The 23,680-nt window shown below is 38.4% G+C and overlaps 1 protein-coding gene across 1 annotated transcript in view; it reads right to left on the reverse strand.

The window, feature by feature from the left end:
* Nucleotides 1-23,680, reverse strand: part of SPAG16 (sperm associated antigen 16) — a 659,304-nt gene that overhangs the window by 353,306 nt on the left and 282,318 nt on the right. The window contains exon 11 of the mRNA XM_008145284.3: nt 14,627-14,770. Coding sequence (XP_008143506.2) covers nt 14,627-14,770 — 144 coding nt within the window. The remainder of the gene's footprint in view (nt 1-14,626; nt 14,771-23,680) is intronic.

Genomic DNA, 23,680 nt, shown 5'->3' on the forward strand with positions numbered 1-23,680 from the left:
TTATATTAGGGCAAAAAAAGAACAATAATAATGATTATATGTTAGATAATACTATATAAACTTTTAGAAATATTTAATATCAAACAGAATAGCAGCTATAAAAATCATAAGGAAAGATATTTATCAAACAAATAAAAACATAAAAATGTATTTGATAGTAAGGCTGGGAGATTTTTTTTATACAGTATAACATAATATAAAATGATTATATTTAACAAGTAAAAGATTCTTAGAAATAAATAAAATTGTAAAAATAGAATATGTTAAGTGAGCTATTCACAAAGGAGAAATGCAAATAGCTAATATGTAAGAAAAGATCAGCTTAACTATCAATTGCAGCTTTAAATGTCAGTGCCATACTCATCACACACATCCAAGATTTCGAAAAACACACAACAACATTAAAACTCAGAGTTGGCAACAATGGGCATTCTTATATGAAAGGGGGCATGATCTGGTACAAACTTAAAGTAGAATATTAGATATAATTTTATTTTAGTTTTTAGTTCTTACTATAGAAATTAAACTGAATATTTTGGGGGGGTAGTATACAAACATTCATTTCTTCACTAATTAATTTTGCTAAATCTTTATAGAAGAATTAGCACTAACCCCTCACAAAAATCTTCCCAAAAATGTAAGAAGAAAGAACATTTCCAGATTCACCCTGTGAAGCCAGTATTGCTCTGATTCCAAAATAAGACAACGACATAACAACAACAAAAACTATGGACCTATATCCCTTATTTTAACATAGATGCAAATATACTCAACAAAATACTAGTAAACATATTAAAAGGGTTATATGCCATGACCACCTAGTCTTTATGCCACAAATGCAAAAATAAATCACCATATTGATAGAATAAAGAATTAAAATTGAAACAAAATTGCAACTATTAAAACTGATCATTTTAATATTTGCAACATTTACCAATATTTAACATCTTCTCATGATAAACACACTCAATTTGGGACTAGAAGTGAACTTTCTCAACCTGATAAAAGCATCTCCAAAAAACTCACAGTTATCATCATACTTAACATTTCCCCCTTAAGGATGCCTGTCCTTGCCACATCCATTCAAAATTGTTCTAGAGGTTTTAGCCAAATAATTAGATAATAAATAAATAAATAAATAAATAGGCATCAATATTAGAAAAGGAAGATTATCTCCACAGAAAATATGATCTTGTATATAAAAATTTTAAGTCTATTATAAATGTTAAAATTAATAAATAAGGTAGTATATTGATACCAGATTAAAATAAAAAGTCAACTGTATGTGTATACCCTAACATTGAACAATCTGAAATTAAATTTTTTAAATTTAATTTATAATAGCATCAAACAGAATAGGATATTTAGAATAAATATAACAATAGTAGCGCAAATAGTTTCTGCTGTAGTAACAAGTTACCACAAACTTGGTGGGGTAAAATGAAACAAATTTATTATTCTTTAATTCTGGAGACCACACCTGTGATATAAGTTTCATTGGGCTAAAGACCAGGTGTCAAAAGATCTGATTCCTTCTGTTGTGTCCTGGGGAGAATTTCTTTCTCACCTCACATTGCTCTCACTCTGACCCTTCTGTCTTTGTCCATATTGAAGGAATCTTGTGATTACTCTGGGCCCACCCGGATAATCCTGGATGATCTTATGTTAAGGTCAGTGTTTAGAATCTTAAATATTTGCAATTTTCATTCTACCTTGTTATATAGCACTAGTAGCCCGGTGCATGAAATTCATGCACTTGGAGGGATCCCTCAGCCCAGCCTGCGCAGGGAGTGGGCCTAAGCCCACAGTCGGGCATCCTTAGCGCTGCCTCTGAGGCGGGAGAGGCTCCCGCCACCACAGCTGTGCTCGCCAGCAGTGAGCCCGGCTTCTGGCTGAGCAGCACTCCTCCTGAGGGAGCGCACTGACCACTAGGGGGGCAGCTCCTGCGTTGAGCATATGCCCCCTGGTGGTCAGTGCACATTATAGCAACCAGTCATTCTGTTGTTCACTCGATTTGCATATTAGCCTTTTATTATATGGGACTAGAAGCCCGTTGCACGAAGATTCGTGCAATAGACCTCCCTTCACCTGGCTGCCGGCACCAGTTTTTCGCTGGCACCAGTTTTCCTCTGGCACCTGGGACCCAGGCCTTGGCTCTGGCCACCCACCGATCGGAGTGCCTCCCGCCAGCCTGATCAGCCACCCCGAGTTCCACCACCTGCGCCTTCCGCCGGCCCCATCGGTCCCCCCTCAGCGGCAGCCGATCGGGCCGGCGGGAGGAGCAGGGGGCGGGGACTCGTGAGTCCCCGCCCCCTGCTCCTCCCACCAGCCCAATCAGCCACCCTGAGTCCCACCCCCCACGCCTTCCGCTGGCCCAATCTTGGGTGTAGTGGAGTGATGGTTAATTTGCATATTACCCTTTTATTATGTAGGATAACATATTTGCAGGTTCTGCACATTGTCCTGCTTCTTTTCATGGTTCCTATTTTTTGTCATTGTTGAATACCTAACATTTAAAAAAAATGTATTATGTGGAAACTCTGGAAATCAGGTTTCCTCCTCTCCAAGGTTTGTTGTTGCTGCTGTTTGTTGTTGGGGGTTTTTAGTAATTGTTTTGATGTAATTCAATAAAGTCTGTGTTCTTTGTTGTGTATGGCCAAGGAAGTCTGCTTGTTCTGCTTGTTTAGCTCAGTGGTCAACTTAAAATCGGACAAGTAAGGATTAGATGCCTTGACCCAGTAAATCTTCAGGTCTTTGGCAAGTGGCTGTGTGTGCATAATGGGGCACATTTTCAATACTCTGGAAGCTTACAACTCTGCCTCAGCCTTTACTTTCTACTTGCAGGATTTCTCAAGGTCAGCTAAAGGTAAGAGATTAGACTTCCTCAGTTCTTTCTTGGATATTCACACAGCTCCCCAAATGCATCTGCCCTTTGATATTCATAGGCATATGACTTAGTATTTTTAAATCCCCTATGGACATTTATTTTTCAAGCTTTTCTGTTTAAGAATTTTGGCCAACCTTTTGTTTGCTCAACTGCTATTGCTGCCTCAGGCAGTTGCAATTTTAAACACTTGTTCTTAATTGTTCGCTACAAATGTTCTAGCAAATAGTGCATTTTGACAGAATAAGACCTGACATGGGTCAAATAAAAACAAGCCTTGCAAATGGGAATTTTCCAGCTTCCAGAAAGTTCAAATAGTCCCATCTCTCTGAGAATGGGGCTTTGCAGGAATCTGCAAACCTGTGCTCTCTATTCCATGATACTGGTCTGCACAACGACCGTGACTGTGAGACAGTTAGTTTATAAGGCTACTGCTGAGTTGGGAATGAGACAACTTCACTTCTTACTCAGGTTCAGCAATTTTTCTTGAATAAATGCTCTTTGGATGCAGGCTGTTTGGTTAAGGTCTAGAGTTCTAAAACAGTTGATTTTAGCAATTTTTGCTTTTATGGAGAGTAGATTTTTGAAGGTTCTTATTCTGCCAGACTGGTAGTGCTTCTCCTTATGAATAAAATTTATTCTCATTAAAATACTATTCAGGAGGATTTTATGTTTTAAGAGTTTTATGCCAAATTAAAGACTTGCACTAGGTTTGAGTTCCTTTGGTAAAGTGATCTCAAGAATAGCTGTGTACGTATGTGAGTACAGTATCTATCTATCTATCTATCTATCTATCTATCTATCTATCTATCTATCTACCTACCTACCTATCTATCTATCATCTATATATATAAACCTAAGCAACTGTTCAACCTTTTGACCATTTGACTGTTTGACTGGTAGCTACGATGCGCACTGAGCACCAGGGGGCAGATGCTCAACACACAGGCATAGAAACATAGAACAGACTGATACATCTCAGAGGAAACGGGTGGAGGGGGGAGGAAAAGATTAACCAAAGATCTTATATGCATACTAGAGGCCCAGGGCACAGATTCATGCACTGGTGGGGTCCCTTAGCCTGGCCTGCAGGGATCAGGCTGAAACCATCAGTCCAACATCCCCCGAGGGGTCCTGGATTGCGAGAAGGTGCAGGCTAGGCTGAGGGACTCCACTGGTGCATGAATCCATGCATAAGGCCTCTAATATCTCTATAATTGAAACATAGGGTTTGGGGTACAGACTAATTTTCATGGGTCCTTGTCCAACGAAAATGAAGAATAAATTTGTGGACAAAAAGGCTTCTTTAATAAAAATGTGGAAGTTTATTGGAAGCATATACAAACTCCATCTGAGCAGGGGGATTCCCCAAGGGGACCACCTGGGGAGGGGCCCCCAAATGGGAAAAACATGTTCTCTCTCTACTGGGAAAAAATCTAAATCCAAGCATCTAAAATCTGTCTTGTATCCCTTTGTCTCAGGTTTATAAAGGCTGTAGCTCTTTGACTCTTCATGCTCCTTTCTAATTGGAACCCTTCCCCATTTTATGATCCTGGGCTCTCCTAATTGGTCATTCTTTTGTTTCAAAGTCCAAAATCCACATGATGCCCCTTTTTTTTTCTCTCCCCCTTACCTTGCAACATTCCTCTATTTCCTGTGAAAATATGATTCCCTCTTTCTGGCATCTGTTGACATTTTTCTGTCCTCTGTGAAAGTATGTTTCCTTATTCCTGGTACTCTGACTTTTCTTTATCCTCTGTAAATCTATGCCTTCCTCTCCCCTTATCCTATGACATTTCTCTATCCTTCACATATCCATCTTATATGTTCAGGTTGGAGTTTCTTTTTATCTCCTTTATGGCTCTCTCTCAGTTGTCCTGGCTGGAGATATTTTATTACCTCTTATGGCTCTCCAAGCTGCTCAGGTCAGGGCTGCTTTTATAATTGCTTTAATTACTCTGGCCAGAGATGTCTCTATCCTTCATCTATGCATTCCTCCCCCATAAGCCCTCTTTATTACCTAAAGCTGCCTATTTCGTCTCTAGAATTCCTTTCATGATCACATCATACCTACCAGGAATATGAGAGAAAGTGGCCACATTCCTGGTCCACCATCTTCAATTCTGCTTATTTTAATTAAGGAACTATTTAGTGATTCCCTATAATGTTCCAATTGATCTGCTCTGTCCCAAGAATACAAAGATGAGTAAGACACAGACCCTGCCATTAACGCACTTATAGTATTACTCAGAATTGTTTTTTCATGCTAGGCAAATAGATTTAGAGGCAATATTGGTTTTAGAGCTAACCATATCTAGACTAGAATCTGCAAAAAAATGCCAACCATGCTACTCTTAGCAAGTGGTTACTCTGAGCCCATGGCTGCTAGTGTTTTACATAGGTTTTCCTCATGCAGTTGTCATGAAAACCTTATGAAGTAGGTTTTCTCCATTTTACAATGAGCATCTGAGGCACTCAGAGGTTCTACAAAATGACAGAGCTTCTCCTTTTTCATATCCACACTTGAAAAGAATGCTGACTTTAGAAGGGGCTTCTGATGTATAACCAGATCCTGCCATTTGCCTAAGGAGGGCCCTTGGGCAATTTCTCCAAGTTTTCACTGAGCTGTGAGACTGTGGAAAATATTTTCCTAACACTTTTCTCTATGGTGATAATGTATTACTTTTACAATCAGACAGGAAATGTATTTAAAGAACCATGCTGTTACTTTCTATACTCAGCCCCTTCACCTAAAAGTGACTAACAATATTAAGAACAGAAGCACAACACACACCTCTTCAAAAATATAAAGTAGGATATTATTATTTAACCAGCATATCTAAAAAATACCTTGGTGATAATCTACTGAGATTTTCAGATTATGAAAGCATCTACCTCCGAAACTCAGGAAGAAGCAAGATACCACAATCTTAGGGAAACAGTGCATCCGTGTCTTCATTATGCTTTGAAATGTGAACTCCTGACTATATGTTTGTAGCAAATAAAAAGATGTTCTTTTTAAACAATTACATGATACACTTGTCAAGGAGCTTTCATACTATGGTTTTGGGCACTATAGAAATACATGAATAGGTAGCTCATACAGGAAAGAGAGGTATGGGGGATTTGGGAGGGGTCCATTTATTCACAATGCATAAATCAGTGTATAAGGGTGATTTATGTTTAACAGGATGCCGTTAGCTCTACTTCTGCCTCAGGCAGTGAACACAGGGGAAGAAAATGCAGCACTGTAAAATTGTTTAAATCAATAATCCCAACTTCTTTCATTTCATAGAGATATTTGGGAAGATACATGCTGTTTCACATAATAAGCTGTAGTCACACAGAAGAAAGTGCAACTCTAAGCATCAGAAAAAATGGACATTGTATTTACATTCAAAACCATGCTACTGTTATTGAGCAGTATAGTTAAAGGTAAAGACCAAATAATATATTATCGGTATAGGTAAAGACCAAATAATATATTATTAAGTTAGTGTAGTGAGCATTTTATTGATCTATTAATATTAACCTGGAGACTGATATGCAACTAGTCTAAATAGACTAATAATAATAAAATGTGCCTTGGACACAAAGTACGTCAGTCATTATATGTTTTACATTCTTCAAACACCAGAGCCAAGGAAAAAAAACTATTTTAAAAATAATTTTTAGTGTTTCTGGCCAAAATGTTTTATGTTTTCCTGACCGTAACTCCATGATGCCCACCAGCCAATCAGGAGTGATTATTCAAATTAACCCAACAAAGATGGTGGGTTAATTTGCATACACAGGCACCAAGCGGCCTGGATCCCAGGAACATCCTCGGGACCCAGACTGCTCCAAGCCTGTAGGCCGGTGAGTAGGCCCTGAGCGGCTGGGGTCCCAGAATGCCCCCCAGCCAGAAGTGGCCTACGGGCACTGGTGCCAAGCAGGCTGGGACCTGGGACAAGCAGTAACTTGGGTAATAAGAATACAAGAAGGTGATCTAGAGTTTTTCCACCACACTCCTGTAGAAAAAAATGAAGGTTCACTGCTAGAGGGGCTAAGAAATGTCATATCCTGCCCTAGCCGGTTTGGCTCAGTGGATAGAGCCTTGGCCAGCTGACCACAGGGTCCAGGTTTGATTCTGATCAATGTCATGTACCTAGGTTACAGTATCCTCCCTCGCTGGGGCCCAGGTCAGGGCTCATACAGGAGGCAATCAATCAAAGTGTGCCTCTCATACTGAGGTTTCTCTCTGTCTTTCCCTCTCTCTTCCACACTCTCTAAAAACCAATGGAAACGTATCCTTAGGTGAGGATAAAAGAAAGAAAGAAATGTCATATCCTATGAAAGACACATCTTGAAAATGCCTAAAGAAAGTTGTCATTTTTTCATGGTAAAGGGACTGGAGTCCGTGTTGATGAAAACACCTTGGTGGCTGCGGTGCTGGCAGTGGCTGCAGCAGCGGGGTGATGGGCTGGTGCCTTCCCCTGATCAGCCTGGTCACCTCCCACAGAGGGATTGGGCCTAAGCCATCAGTAGGACATACCCTGAGGGCTCCCAATCTGTGAGAGGGGGCAGGCTGGGCTGAGGGACCCCTCTCCTCCAGTGTACTGGGCCCCTAGTATAATGCATACTAGAGGCCTGGTGCACAAAATTCGTGCACGGAGGCGGGGGGTGTCCCTCAACCCAGCCTGCACCCTCTCCAATCTGGGACCCCTCGAGGGATGTCCGACTGCCCGTTTAGGCCCAATCCTGGTGGTATCAGGCCTAAATGGGCAGTCGGACATCCCTCTCACAATCCAGGACTGCTGGCTCCCAACCACTTGCCTGCCTGCCTTGCTGATTGCCCCTAACTGCTTCTGCCTGTCAGCCTGATCACCCCTAACCACTCCGCTGCTAGCCTGATTGATGCCTAACTACTCCCCTGCCAGCCAGTTTGCCCTTAACTGCCATCCCCTGCAGGCCTTGTCCCCCCCAACTGCCCTTCCCTGCAGGCCATCTTGTGGTGGCCATCTTATGTCCACATGGGGGCAGGGTCTTTGACCACATGGGCACAGCCCTCTTGTGTGTTGGAGTGATGGTCAATCTGCATATTACTCTTTTATTAGATAGGATAGAGGCCTGGTGCATGGGTGGGTGCCAGCTGGTTTGCCCTGAAGGGTGTCCCGGATCAGGGTGGGGGTTCCCTTGGGGCATGGGGCGGCCGGGGTAAGGGGCCTGTGATGGTTTGCAGGCTGGCCACGATCCCAGCTACCCCAGCGGAGGCCCTGGTATCAGGGATTTATTTATCTTCTACAATTGAAACTTTGTAGCCTGGAGTGGAGCTAAGCCTCCTGCTTGCTCCGTGGTGGCAGCTATTTCTGTTGGGATTTATGTATCTTCTATAATTGAAACTTTGTAGCCTGGAGCGGAGGCCAAGGCAGGCCAGGGCTTCAGAAGCTTGGCTTCCTCCACCACCGGGGGCAACCCTAGCCTCCTGCTCTTTTCAGCTCCGTGGCTGCCACCATTTCTGTTTGGATTTATTTATCTTCTATCATTGAAACTTTGTAGCTTTGAGTGGAGGCCTAGGCCAGCAAGGGCAGGCGGAAAGCTTGGCTTCCTCCATTGCCGGGGAAACCCAAGCCTCCCTCCTGCTCTCTGTGGCCGCAGCCATCTTGGTTGGGTTTATTTGCATATTCACTCCTGATTGGCTGGTGGGCGTGGCTTGTGGGCATAGCTTGTGGGTGTAGCGGGGGTACAGTCAATTTGCATATTACTCTTTTATTAGATAGGATTATTAGATAGGATATGAAATGTGCAGAATTCTTTCTTCTGTATAAATGGAATACAAAGAGTTAATTGCTAGAACTTTTAAAGAAACACATGTTTTTACAGGCTATGAACAGATAGATAACATATGTAATTTCACAGTAATTATATTTCTTTTTCAGTTTATAATTGTTTCCATGTTTATCTTGCTAAGAACTGAAGACATGATGTTACCAATTAATGTTTCACAGTTAGTATTCTTCTAATGGAGCTTGGTGTAACCCAGACTTGAAATGGATTCTTTCCCTTCCTAACCTATTGTATTTAAGATTACCAGTTTTATAGCAATTTTTGAGCTATCTCTAAGTTCTCAAAATTCCTATGAATGAATAAAAATAATCGTGGGTAACATTTATTGAGCATATATGTGCCAGGAAATAGTATTTGTGTTTTTCATATATCATAGCATTTAGCCTTCACAATTGATCTACAAAGTAGGTATCATCATTATTATACCCATTTCACAGATGAGAAAACTGACAGGACTAGCAAAGGTAAAGCTAGGATTCTAACAAGGGCACCTGAAACTCTGACTCCATGTGTTAGCTATTTAGGTACCTTTTCCTTGCACTGGAGTATGCTTATGGTTCCTTCTTTTTTTTCTCTCTCTCTCTCTTTTTTTCTTTTTTTAATATATTTTATTGATTTTTTACAGAGAGGAAGAGAGAGGGATAGAGAGAGAAACATCGATGAGAGAGAAACCCGCAACCAAGGCACATGCCCCTGACCGGAATCGAACCTGGGACCCTTGAGTCCGCAGGCCGACGCTCTATCCACTGAGCCAAACCGGTTTCGGCTGGTTCCTTCTTTTTAGCGTGTACATTTTGCTCTTTTAACAGTGCATAGTGCAATGCACGCCTTCTGCATTGCTCCACTCATTCATCACATTCAGTGACTAATGAATAATTTTCAACAGCTAGTTCATCAGTCTACCAAATAAATGCCAATGCACAGGTTGCTTTACCTTACCAATGCATGAGCTCCCTCTAGCGGTAAATATGCTGTAACAGTAGTTCTACAGTGATTGGGTTACCCATGTTACTCCTGAAAAGTGTCTTCATACACAAATCCTACTAAGGAACCTACAAACTTATGTACAAACCAGTAAACATGCATATCTCTTTTGACCCATCTAACTCCATGGCATCCATTCTTACTTCCCAGTTCTACCAAAATCCATTCTTCTTATCAACATCAAAACATGGGGCTTAACAACCCTATCGTAAAGTAAGTTACAATATTTACCTATTAATATAGTTTATAATATAATATCTTCATAATTAGATCCCGTATGTATCCCATGCTTTTCAAATAGAAATTTTACTTGACCATTGGAAATTGCCTTTAAACATACAACTAAGTTATATTTTCTGCATTCTTTTAAACAGTTTGCATCTATAATTGTGAAATGAGACTACAGTAGTGCTGTGGTCGGTGTATTACATTTGTTGAGTTTGGAACTATATTTATGCTATATTTGTAAAAACAGTACTTTTTCATTTTCCTTTTCCAACAAACATTTAGTAAACCTAAATATTGCCCTGGCTGGTGGGACTCAGTTGGTTGAGCATTGTCCCATGAACTGAGAGGTCATAAGTTCAATTCCCAGTCACGACACATGCCCATGTTACAGGCTCAATCCCCAGTAGGTTGTGTGCAGGAGGCAGACAATCCATGTTTCTCTCTCCCATCTTCCTTCCTCTCTCTCTCTCTCAAGTCAATAAAAAACATATTTTAAAAAATTAACTGATTTTTTTAAAATAAAATTTTCAAAACTCAGTCATAAACCTGCTCAAGATGGGAATGCAAGTGGAAGTTCCAAAACTCAGTTTTTCCGAATGTTTATCTGTTCAGGGTTTCTGCTTCATCTTGATTCATTATTGGAAATGTTTATTTTTATAGAAATCTATTATTTTATGAAAAATTCCAACATATATATATTTTTAGTCTCTACATATGTGGCTTTAACTCATTTCAAATTGCTAAGGTTTACATTTATGATTCTCACTTTTATTTCTCAAGAAAATTTTTGAGGTATCTACTTATTCTATTGTAATCCTTGTTTTATTATTTTTTCTCTCAGAAAAACAAAATTTGGATTAATATATATTTAACACATTTATACTAATTTAATAATTTCTAGTTTTTATTTATTCATTCTTTTGCTTTTTTGTATTCATTTACCAGTTTTATTTTTCAATTTGAATTCATAATTCACTTATTTTTATTTTTTGCTTAACACTGAATTTTACTTTGAATATAGCTTTGTTTACATCTCAAGTTTGATAAGTATTGTGGTTGTGATTGTTTACCAACTAGGTAACAACCATTTATAGTTCCTCTTTGACCAATATTCATTTATTTGCTTTTTGATAATTCAGATTTTATTATATTTTAGTAATTGATATGTTATTTCCTTTGTTATGAATCTTGTTCACAAATATTGGTTTATGTAATTGCTATTCTGAAGAATTCACTTATGCTAAATTTTTAATGTAAGATTTGTACATTTAAAAAATCTAACAATGATTTCAAATAATTTGTATTCTCTCTTCATAAAGTACAATATCCAATATATATACTATTAAAGATACTTACTAGTTTATTAATCCCTCTAATTCCACTGTAACTTTCTTGACTTGACAGATTAAAAACTGAGAAAGATACTTTAAAATCTTTGATGACAATGGCATTGTCAGAATCTTCTTCTACATATTTATAAGATCTTTCATTCTATATATTTCAACATCATATTGTCTGAATTCTCGGGTGATTCAGGTTAGTTTTTACCTGACGGCCTCTTTTGCCCCATATTAATATCACTATGAGTGTTGTATTTGTTGATTATGTCCTGATGATGTCTGGTAGGGCAAGGGAAACAGGGCAATGAAGACTGAGTTGGGTCAGTCAAGCTGTACCACTGTCATATCAAGTAGGACTGAACCCAAAAAGAAGTCTGGTTTACATCATTGTCGCAGGAGAAACAGTGGCTTAAATTTTGTAGTAATCAAGAATTGGAAGTTACAGAAAACATGGTCAGAGGCGGGGCAAGGGGGGCTGGATGGAGGTGGCTAGAGAGGGGGAAAATGAGGGACAACTGTAATAGTTCCAACAATAAAAATAAAAAAAATGTACACGTTTATTTTTCATTGTGAAGGGCACAGCAATTAGGCAGATGTCAATACGTATAGTGTGTCCATTCTGGGCCTCTTCCCGGGGAGCAGAATCCAGCAGACCACAAAGATGGGTTCTAAGGGAGACTATCATTGCATTCTTTAACTGAAGAAACAACTACATATTAAAGTATCATTTTAGAATCAAATTTACTTTGTTTGATTTTTAAATTATAGGTAAAACATGTAGAGAAATAGGAAAAATGTTGTCTTCAAAAAGAAACTATTTTTTACTGACTAAATTACTTAAGCCAAAATAAAAATCAAATGACACAAATATAAGTTTTGAAAGCATGAATTTCAACAACCTTTAGGACGTAAGCATCATATAGACACATGTTACATGCATATATTTTATATATTATGTTACACATATGTGATCTTCAGTGTTGATTTCCATATATTAAGCATTCATTATACAATGAGATCTGATTTATAAACTCAGACTTGATCTCAGACTGATGGTTGCCAGATGGGAGATGGTTAGGGGGGTAGGTGAAAAAGGTGAAGGGATTAAAAATTAGTCAGAGGGATGTAAAGTACAGCATAGGGAATATGTCTATAATATTATAATGACTCTTTATGGTGTCAGGTGGGTACCAGAAATACTGGGGGGATCACTTTGTAAAATATATGATTGTCTAACCACCAGATTGTACAACTAAAACTGAAACAAAATAATAATGAATGTAAACTCTAATTGAAAAATAAAACAAAAATAAATCAATCTGTATACCAAACACAAAAAATATTTTTTACTGTTATTTTGACAATAATTTATTTCTTTTAATTAATCCTACAAAAGAATATTTGCTATTAAATATCACTCACTTAAAAACGCTATGGTTAAATGTATTTTCTCCCATTATTTTTATCTTGTGCACTAGAAAAAAGCCAACAGTGTAGCTGCATTTTACTACAATTTTGCCAAAAAAAGTACTGAATGTAAATTCATATTATGAGTGAATAATGATGTATTTCACCTCATTTTAATCTCAGTAATTGAGTGGGAAAATGGGAGAATCTATTAAAAGAACCTGTGCTGGTCAAGCACTAATGAGACAATATCTGAGTCACTGGCTGTCATGGTAACTGGGCATTATGGAAATCTGATTACTTGCCCAGTAGCTCCGTAAGTGATAGGTTACATTGCTAATTGGGTTGTCTCTGCTTACAAGATGGGCTTCATGTTCCTAACAGGTACAGAATGCATACATGTTCACAACTTAAGTTCAAACATCTAGCACTAAAGATAAATTAGACTTTGAGAAAATTTTCAAAAATTAAAAAAAAATAGTTTACTCTTCTCATTAACTCAGTTTATTTCTATCTAATTTTATTAACAACTAGAGGCCTGGTGCATGACATTTGTGCACTGGGGGGCGGGGGGGGTCCCTCAACCTGACCCGCACCCTTTCCCAGTCCGGGAGCCCTCGGGGGATGTCTGACTGACAGCTTGTTGGACATCCTTAGCACTGCCATGGAGGCGGGTTGCTGAGCTTGCCAGCCATCAGCCTGGCTTGTGGCTGAGCTGCGCTCCCCCTATGGGAGCACACTGACCACCAGGGGGCAGCTCCAGCGTTGAGCATCTGCCCCCTGGTGGTCAGTGTGCATCATAGTGATTGGTCATTCCACCTTTCGGTCGATATGCATATTACCATTTTATTATATAGGATCATACCAAGATTCAAAAAAATTAAGAGTTTTATGAAAATACATCAATAAGAGTCCTCCTAAGAACAAAATTTCCCAATGGAATGGTTTAGAAATTGCACCAAAACTATGAGTCTCCAAGAATAATAGTGTTAGAAAGAGCCAGATGCAAGACTATTTACAGTGTTGAGTACAATGATGAACATGAAAAGACAGTTGGGATTGGCAGTGGGAGTTGACTACAAACAACTGTGGGTGTAGCTTTTTAATGTATCTGTGTGTTTAATAATATCTTTCCTTTTGGGTCCCTGGCCTTTGCAGTACAAAAATTCAATGAATTCTGAAAACTACAGAACTCAATGCTTTCAGTTCAATTTTAATCTCTTTAATATTTTGAGTTTCATTTAATTTTTAACAAGTTGATCACTATCTTCTGATCCTTTTTGGTAGATAACTTATTTCTAAAAGAAAAACCTGCATGATAAACTGAGGCAAAGTAAACACTAGCATGCATTATTTTCTAGAAAGCCATGTGTCTTGTCAGAGCTTGTGAGTATAAGAAGCATCAATAACGCTTCTTCTGGGAAGCTCTCTACTCTGTTAAATGTATCAACATGTGACTAAGTTTTACAGGTACCAAATATCAAAAGCAATCAATCTATAAAGTCAATGTAATGAAAGCCAAAGGAGCATGTATCTACACTTTTCTAAATTCAGGTTGTAAGGTTTAGAGGGAAAAAAAAGTGCCATCAAAATCACCGAAGTACAAAGTTTCATTTATACAACGTAAGTCCTAGAGATATATTATCTCGTGGGCTTAAAAATTTGCTAAGAAGGTGGATCTTATGTTAAGTGTTCTAGTGATGATAACAATGATAATAAATAAAGTGGGTAGCAGCAAACTTTCTGAGATGATAGAAATATTCATAGGATAGACTGTGGTAATGGTTTTAAGGATGTATACCTATCTCCAAACTCATCAAGTTGTATATATTAAACATGTACAGTTTTAGCCCATTATTCATATTTCAATTTAAAAAAGCCGGGAGAGTGAAGAAACAGAATAGACAGGTGCATTCCCTGGAGAGATTAGGCTGGTTCAGGGACTGTGTGCACTGACCTGGGATGGAAGCAGCAGTTGGAAAGCCAGTCGGTGTGGCCGGTTCCTGTGAGAAGCACGTTGCCATTGGGAAGCCCCACTGCCTTCCAGAGGTGGTCCTCACCGCAGGAGACTAGGATGTCCTTGCTGGGGTGCACCACGATGCTGCACAGTCAGACAGAGGAGAGAGTTACGGAGCGATAACAGAGAATGCTTTCACACTATGAACACATGACATGGCACTGGCTATCCCACTTCAGCAAGGCAGGACAGTTCCTAGGATGCTGGTGTGGAGCTCAGAGGAACCAGCGTCTACCTCATGGCTATAGCTCTAACACTAATCACTTTCTGATTGCCACCAACCTAATTAACTTCACTGGATCTCAGATTCCTTATGTGTCAAATGAGATGCTTGGTTTAGGTAATTGTTCATGTCTAATTCTAATTTGAAAACAATAATTCTGGTTTTGGGGGTTTTTTTTAGGAAGAAAGGGTGATGCCAATAATAATTCGGTGTTAGGATAGTTGGACCTGTAGCCATGGTAATTATTAAGAAAATCAAAATTCTTTGCAGATTATAGTATATCTTAAACCAGGCATTATCCAGGAAAAGATCATAAATCATAACCACCGTCATAGCCCTTTAATAAATGCTATAAATGAAACATTAACTCCATGGCCTACTATCTACACAAAGCGAAGGAGCTCAAATTCTGTGCTAATATGCCACTTAAACTGGTTTCAGTCAATGCACAGTACACAAATTACAGTAATGAATTCAGGATGCATAAGGCAATTCCCCACTCTATAAAGGCATAGGGGGAAATGAGTAAGAAGTATGTGAAATTAACACTTAACACATTAAGCAGAATTATTTGAACCAGGCTATGATCACTGTGGCTATTCAAATATTGGAGCTAAACCATTCCCAAATCAAGAGTCTACAAGGTTAATGCCTGATACTTTATCTATGGCCATGCTCTAATCTTATTTATATAGAGTTTCATCTAAGCCTTACAATGAAACGGAACAAATGTGCCCAATGTTAAGCACCTATTAAAATACCAGCCTAAATAATAGCAACAAATTGTTCGATTTCAACATAGCCATCTCAAACCTAAGACATCATGCTTTTGCTTGAGTACATTGTGAAATGAAACAATGGCTTAAAAATGAAAACTACCCATTCATTTCTCCCACAGTGCAATCTCTGAATGGCCTTTTTCCTTTCTTCTTCAATATAGACTTTAGGAAAATAAAAAAAATATATAATGGTCTCAGTCTATATCTACATGGGTAGTTCCAGGGCTACCATGAGATTAAAACTTTTCTCATTATGGATACCTTCCATTGGACCTCAAAATTTTGAACTGAAAATTCATTTTATTGCACTAGACCTCTACAGTTTTGGAAATCTGCTGTGGTCAACCAGTGTTGCAAACATTCAAATCACAGGCATGTAACCACTATGAGCATGTTTCTGAGCATGTAACCACTCTTTAGTGGAGCACTGTTTCATTTTTCTCCAGTACTTTCCTGCTCAAAATAAACACAGTGGAAGGGAAATTTTTCATTTTGCAATTCATCATAATGTTGGTTTGTGATTTTCAGAAGGCCAATTCAGGAAAGAAATTTATTACAGCTCAAACTGGGTAGAGGATACATTTATAGAACTTAATTAGAAGAAAAATATGATGAGAGGTAAAAAATGTCAGGCTGAAATGAATTCTATATTCAAATACACATAAGAAGGCAGACCAAATCCTTGAAGCTATGAGTATGATGTATGTTGGCTTGCAGCTTTCCTGGCAGACACATGCACACTCGACTAGAAGATAAATTACCCTCTTTAAGTGAAGATAACTAAATCATTGATGTCTTTACGAACTTTGAAAGATAAGTTTCTCAAATGACTTTTGTGAGGGGAGCTATTTGTAGAAGTTAAGGAAAAATATAAATAAACACAAACCATTGGTGGCTAATCAGTTTTAGAAGTGGTTTTCCAGACTCTTATCTTTTCTGCTTTGGGACCTTCTCTATCCCACCTGCAACTCCTACTTCAACTTTACACAGACTAATCCCGCTCTCTGCTGTGTCTGTTCATATATTCATTTTGTAACATAGATTCTGTTTAAAAAATATCTCTCATTTTCTAATCGTTCTGCACAAAATTCGGTCAAATTCTGATATTCTATTCTGCAAAGAATAAATTTTACTTCATTCATGAAATGTTCTTTAAGTGAACAGAAATATTTCCAGCATATATCAGAAGGAACTTAGTTATTCACATGCCCATAAACACTTGTTATTGATGTGGTCACTAACCAAGAGCATCAGCAGAGACTGGGTCATGGTGATCAAGATCCCTATTCAAGAGCTCCCAACTCAGATCACTCTGGCGGGGAGATGATCAAGATGGAGAACAGACACATGGACTGGCACTATTCCCCGTATTCAGAAGTTCAGTGTTGTTATCAACTCCATAATGAGGTACTAGCGTCTGAAGACTTTTTCCTCCACCATCATCAATTAATGGTAATGGTATCCAATATTATTGGAAAAGTTAATGTGCACCAGAACTTATACTAAATGCTTTTAATTTTCACAAGTGGAATGAAAGCTCATGAGGGCAGGGTATATGGCTGCTTTGTTTGCTATATATTCAACTCCAACTAAACTGGCACATAGCTATTCAGCAAGTGCTTTTCAAATGTCTGACTGAGCCCAGCTGGCATGGCTCAGTAGTTGAGCACTGACCTATGAACCAGGAGGTTAAGGTTCGATTCCCAGTCAAGGGCACATGCCCAGATTGTGGGCTCAATCTCCAGGAAGGGGTATGCAGGAGGCTGCCGATCAATGATTCTCTCTCATCATTGATGTTTCTCTCTCCCTCTCCTTTCCTCTCTGAAATCAGTAAAAATGTATTTAAAATATATATCTGACTGAGTGAATGATTTTGGCACTATTATTTTTGTGATTTTATGAGCTATGTAAATTGCTCAAGTTTGCATTTGGTAATGGATAGAGGCCGACTTTGAATTCAGGACAGTTTAATTTCAAGGGTCATGATTTTAGCTACTTCTACTTCATATCAATATTTCATGGTTTATTATTTATATGTGCATTATAAACATCAATAATAATTATTATAGAGATTGAAAATAATTATTATCATTCCCATAAATGCTCAAGTCATTTACACATTAAATCCTGAGTTAAAGAAACCATATAGGAATTGTCAGGGTATATATTGGATCTGGGTACCATCTGGAACAATAGTCTTTTAAAGGGGTTAGTGGACCCTACCCTTGACAGTTGAAATGCTCTGGTGTTGTAGGAGAAACCAGGTGACAGCACCCCTCCTACATTCCTGTCTACATAAGGCTGATGTACTGCATTTTGAACTTGATAAGGTATTTAATTTGTTCTCTTGTGCTAAAATTATGAGCCTTGTATTGTACTTCAAGTTGTCAGGGAGCATTGCCTTTTTTATCACCTCATTTATAGAGTGTGCTGTAAACAATAAATGTAAGAGAATCTATAAATAATAAAAGCGTAATATTCTTATTAGACTGGACATCCTTCCGGACATCCTTCTGGAATACATCGGGGCTGCGAGGGAAGCCCGGGTTCCAGGTGCCAGAGGGAAGCTGGTGCCGGCAGCCGGGGAAGGAAGGCCTACTCTTGCATGAATTTCATGCCTCAGGTCTCTAGTATTTATTTATATCAATTTTCCTAGTATACTGAGGCCTCAACTCTTATCATTCTATTTATCTCTGCGTCAGTCTTTCAAAGAACCCGAAGAAAAGAGAAATAACTACCACTCCATGGGAGTCAGTTCTTATCTAAAATTGCATACATTAACTCATTTAATGGTTATGACAACCCTGTGAATTAGGTCTACTGGTATCCTCACGTTGCAGATGGTGGATCTGAAGCACATGGGGGTTAAGCGATCAGTTCAAGGTCACGAAGCCAGGAAGTGGCAGGGCGAGGACATGAATCTGAGTGGACTGTGCCCAGAGTCCATGTCTCTCCGTAGAGTGAGTTCAGAGTCTCAGTTGCCTTTTTCCTTTTTAAGATGACACAGGAACAAATGCCAAGTCAAATGTTGTCTTATTTCTGTCTAGGGGCTTTATTGAGATGCATCTTGAAGTTTCTAAAAAGGTGACCCTTTTCCTGCCATTTTCTAAGGATGTATGAAAGGTTATAACTATTGTCACTTATTTTCTATTAGTTAGGCACTGGTTAGGTTTAGAGTGGTGGAGGGATGGATCAAAGATGATTGAGAAAAAGTACGTACGTTCTAAAGCAGAGGTTGGCAAACTTTTTCTGTAAAGGGCCAGATAGTAATTTATGGGTCATATGGTCTCTGTTGTGACTACTCAAATCGGCCATTGTAGCATGAAAGCAGCAATAGATAACATATAAATGAATGAACGACATTCATTTATAACATATAAATGAATGAATGACATGCTCCAACACAACTATATTTATAAATCCAGGTGATGGGCCAGATTTGGCTTTTGAGCCTGTCCCCAAGCACTTGCATGGCATGGAGTAAACTAGTGTGTAAGGCTCTGGGCTTCACACTAAGATATGCTTGAATTCTTGCTCCAGTGTTTATTTGCTAGATATCCTTGGATAAGGATAAATTATTTCACCAGCCTTTGCCTCAGGCTCCTCTTCTGAAAAATAGAAAAAATATAGCATTGCTCTCATAGGTGTGGTCCAAGAATTAAATATGTTAATGCATATAAAGGACTAGAACAGGATTGGCCATGTAGTGAAAGCTCAATGAACATTATCATCGTACAGAGAGACAAGCTCTCTGAGGCCAGGCTGCCTAGATTTGAATACCAGCTCCCCTTATCCTTATTAGCTGATCACATTGTACAACCTCTCAGCCTCAGTTTCCTTATTTGTGAAAAGGATGGAATGATAAAACTGATCCATAGGGATGTTGTGAGGATAAAATAAGTTAATCTATGTAAAGTGGTTGGAACAGTATCTGAACATGGTCAGCTCTCCATAAAAGTTTAGCTAATATCATTAATCAACTTTATTGTACTTCATTATAATCTGGTCTTTGAAATAGTTAACTTCTATAATCAAGGGAAGTACGTTTAACACTGAAAATTATAGATATTTAGAGAGAAATGATGTTCCCAGTTGGGTTTGGGTAATCCCTGGACATTGCTGGGTTTGATATGAAGTTAAATCTCCTGACTGAATTGTAACCCTCAGATATACTACTTTCACAAATGAACGCAAAAGTTTGGTGGAATTTTTTTCCTGATAACAGTTTTTAGGAATGCATTCAGAGAAACAGTGGACAGTGTGCACACACTGACTCCTATCCCTGTTCTCAGGTATACAGCTGGCATCAAGCAGCTGTGGGCCAGGAGGAAGGCCTCTGCTGGGTAGGCCTGGGCGTGCTGAAATGAAGACAGCACACTCTCTCCTTGGGCTCTGTCCACAAAGAAGTGTCCCTCTTGTCACCACAGAATGACTTGCATTCTCAGAGATGTCTTCCCGAAGTCCTAATTAATAAGAATAATGAGCTCTTTTTTAATATCTTCCTGGCACCTGCCCTAAGTGCCACAGAGTCACTTCACTTTAAACTTTGAATATAAGCTTGCTGCTTCCCTTTAACTTACTATTAATTATAATTACATGATTCGAAGACAAAGGCCCTGTCACCTCATTCCCAAGTTAATAAGCTTGTGACAAGGGTGAAAATAGTACAGGAACTGTCTTAAGGATTCAAAAAAAGAAAATGTGGGTAAATGCTAGCCCTGCTCTTTAACCAAGCCGTGTCCTGATGAAGTATCCATACAATGTTTTGTTAAACAATGTGCCCGGCCTGTTACATAAAATATTATGTTCTAGCAGAGATTTGCTCTCTTTTGTAATAGGGCAAATTCCCTACAATAGACCATCTGATATGTACTCCAAAAGCTCTCCTCTCTAATTGAATTGTTCTTTCCAGTAGTGGCATCACACAAGGATATTTTGGAGAGAATATGTGTAGGTGTATAAAGAACACTATTAATTATCAGTAAAGTCAGTGACATAAGCACCACCATTAGACTTTTCAAAGAGAAGAAAATTAATCCAAAAAAAGATGGTCACGAGAAAAGCTAATTAGATATCCCTGTCTTCATTTTCACTGTGAATGTTTCCTTCACTTTGGTTCACGGGCTCTAATTATATCCAGCATAGAAGATGCGTGGTGGTTTGAAAATATATCGGTATCAAAATATGTGTCCCATGGATATTTGGTGGCCACATATCTACTCTAAATGACTACACACAATCACACGTGACATATGTCTATATACAGCTTACCAGGGCAAAGACAGACAAAAAACTTGTCAATTATTGTTCAGCTAATAATTGCACCTTATATTTAGATATGAATCAGGATTTACAAAGCATTTGTTAACATGTAACTTTTTTTCCTTATTTCAAAAAGTGTCTATTAAGAACCTTCAAAACAGATAGAGGCATCCCTCTCAGGAAGCTCACATATGAATGGGGGGGTGGGAAGGGGAAGAAACAGCAACATTAAAATAAACACACTAATGCAGCTATCTGAAAAACATAAAGTGGCATGACAATGACTGGGGGAAGAAAGTTATATTCAATGAGGTGGTAACAGGAGACCTTGCTGAAGATGTGACATTCTAGTTGAGATCAGAATGGCAAGAAGGAAGAAGCATCTTAGGAGGATTTAAGGATGGGTAGTCAAACACAGGTGACTGCATGGCTGAAAGGAGTTGGTGTATTCAAGGGACAGATGAAAGGCCAGGGAGACTGAAGAGAACAGGCAAGGAGGACTGTATTAAGGATGAATGAGGAGAAATAGAAAACCAAGCACCAGATCATGTAGGACCTCATCAGCTGAGAAAAAAAGACTGAAATGTATCCTATGATCATTGAAGGGTTTTACGTCAGAGAATGTTATATGATTGATAATTATTTAAAAGATTCCTAGGTGCTCTGTGGAAAATGAGAAAATGGGAAGCAAAAGAAGAAACTAGGACACAGAATAATGCCTGAGATCAATTTAACATATAGCTCTTCATTAGGTAAGACCAGTGTCACTTTAGTATATTAACACTTATACCATTACCTACAGGAAGAGTCAACTCACAGTTGTTTTCACCAATAAAGAACATTAAATAATTAAGTGTGCTTTTACTGATGAACAAAATAGAACCAGTGGCATGGATATACGGAACAGACTGACTTATCTGACAGGAGAGAGGTGTGTGGGGACTGAATAAAAAAAGGTGAAGAGATTAGCCAAGAACATATATGCATAGCTGCTGGACATGGGCAATAGCATGAAGTTCCAGAGGGCAGGGGGAAGGGACTAGGTGGAGATGGGCAAAGGGTGGAATATGGGGGACATCTATAATAGTATCAACAATAAAAAAGTAGCAAAGCAAAAATGGAATAAAAGTCATAAAACAAATGTGTGCACAAAACTTAATAATTAGAAATCTGTCAAAATAAGAGATCAGGTTCATTCATTTTCAGAAGCCAGCTAAGAAAATATGAAAATTTGAAGTTTTAATACTTCCCTGTTATTTTAAGTTTAAAAACTGTGATATTGTAGATTTTGTTCCAAATTAAGTGTAAATTATATTGCCCAGATCTGGGAAGTAGCACCTTCCTTTCATTTTTCACTGAGTAGATGGGATATTTTCACCCCTTCGTGGGATTTATTAATAGCTAGAGGCCCAATGCACAATTCCTGCAAGCGTAGGCCCTCCCAGCCCCGGCTGCCTCAGCCCTCAAAGCCCGGGCTGCCTCACGGCCCTGAGGCCCCACTCCCCACCCACTGGTCGATCCCGAAGGTTATTCTGGAAGGTCGTTCTGCAATCCAGTCTAATTAGCATATTAGCTCTTTATTATATAGGATGCCCAGGAGTGTAGTCAGAAGGCTAACAATTCCTTTTTTAAAAATTTAAATTATTTACTGTTGAAAGTATTACATATGTCTCCCTTTTCTGCCCAATAACCTTAACATCTCCTTTTTACTTTTCTAGTCCAACTGTGTTCTTCCAACCTTGGAGTGGGGTGGGCTACCCCAATTTCTGTTGGCTCTTCCATGGGAGAGGCCTCTGGAGATGACTTAGATAATAGATATTGTGCAGCAAAAGGCTATTTATCAAAAGAGCAAAGACACACACTATGCAATATCATCACAATCGCCCATATTATCAGCTTATGGACTCAACCCTCGTCCTTTTTAACAAAATATACATTATTTGGTCTTTCTCACCCCATGTAAAGAAGCAGATCCACAAACTTTCCAAAAATCTATGATTTATTCTTGAATTAAGTGGTATAAATTTATACATTTAAACTAAAGTTTTAGCTTAACTCCAAAGATAATCAATTCTCTAGAAAAAGTCTTCGGGTTGGATAAAGTTAAATTTTAGCTAATGTTAATTAAATCAACTACTTATAAATAAGGGTAATACCATTTTTTTGTTACCTCTTCTATAAATTAGTGTAAATGCTCAACTGAAATTTGTAGATTTGTATTTTCATAAAAAATATTCCTCAAATACACATACAAATGTAGAGATTTTCTCCCAACACTCAATTCAAATGTCCTTGATGGAAAGTTAACATATATGCAAATATGCAGCCTAATAATTTTTCAAAATGCATCATCGCCTCCTCTATACATCTTTGTTTTATGGTGTGGTGGGAACTTACACTTTGGTTAGTGCACAAGCCAGGCCATTTCCCAATTATTTTTCAAATGACAATTCTTAACAACGGGGGACCAGTGGCCTTGAGCAAAAGTCATTTGACTTTATTATGTTTTGTTTCCTCACATTAAAAACAATTGTGACATCATTTATCCTGTATCCTTTACTTCCTTCATGTTTTATTTACTAAATTTAAAATAAAAACGTAGAAAAGAAGTTGTTGAACTTTCTAATATGTTAAAGACCATTCCAAGATACACAGATTCAACTAAATGAAATTATAAACTCCAAAGATTGCGCAAGGCAGGCCCCACTATTTTGGTAAATGGAATGAGGA

This window comes from Eptesicus fuscus, chromosome 11 (assembly GCF_027574615.1).
Source record: "Eptesicus fuscus isolate TK198812 chromosome 11, DD_ASM_mEF_20220401, whole genome shotgun sequence".
NCBI classification, from domain to species: domain Eukaryota; kingdom Metazoa; phylum Chordata; class Mammalia; order Chiroptera; family Vespertilionidae; genus Eptesicus; species Eptesicus fuscus.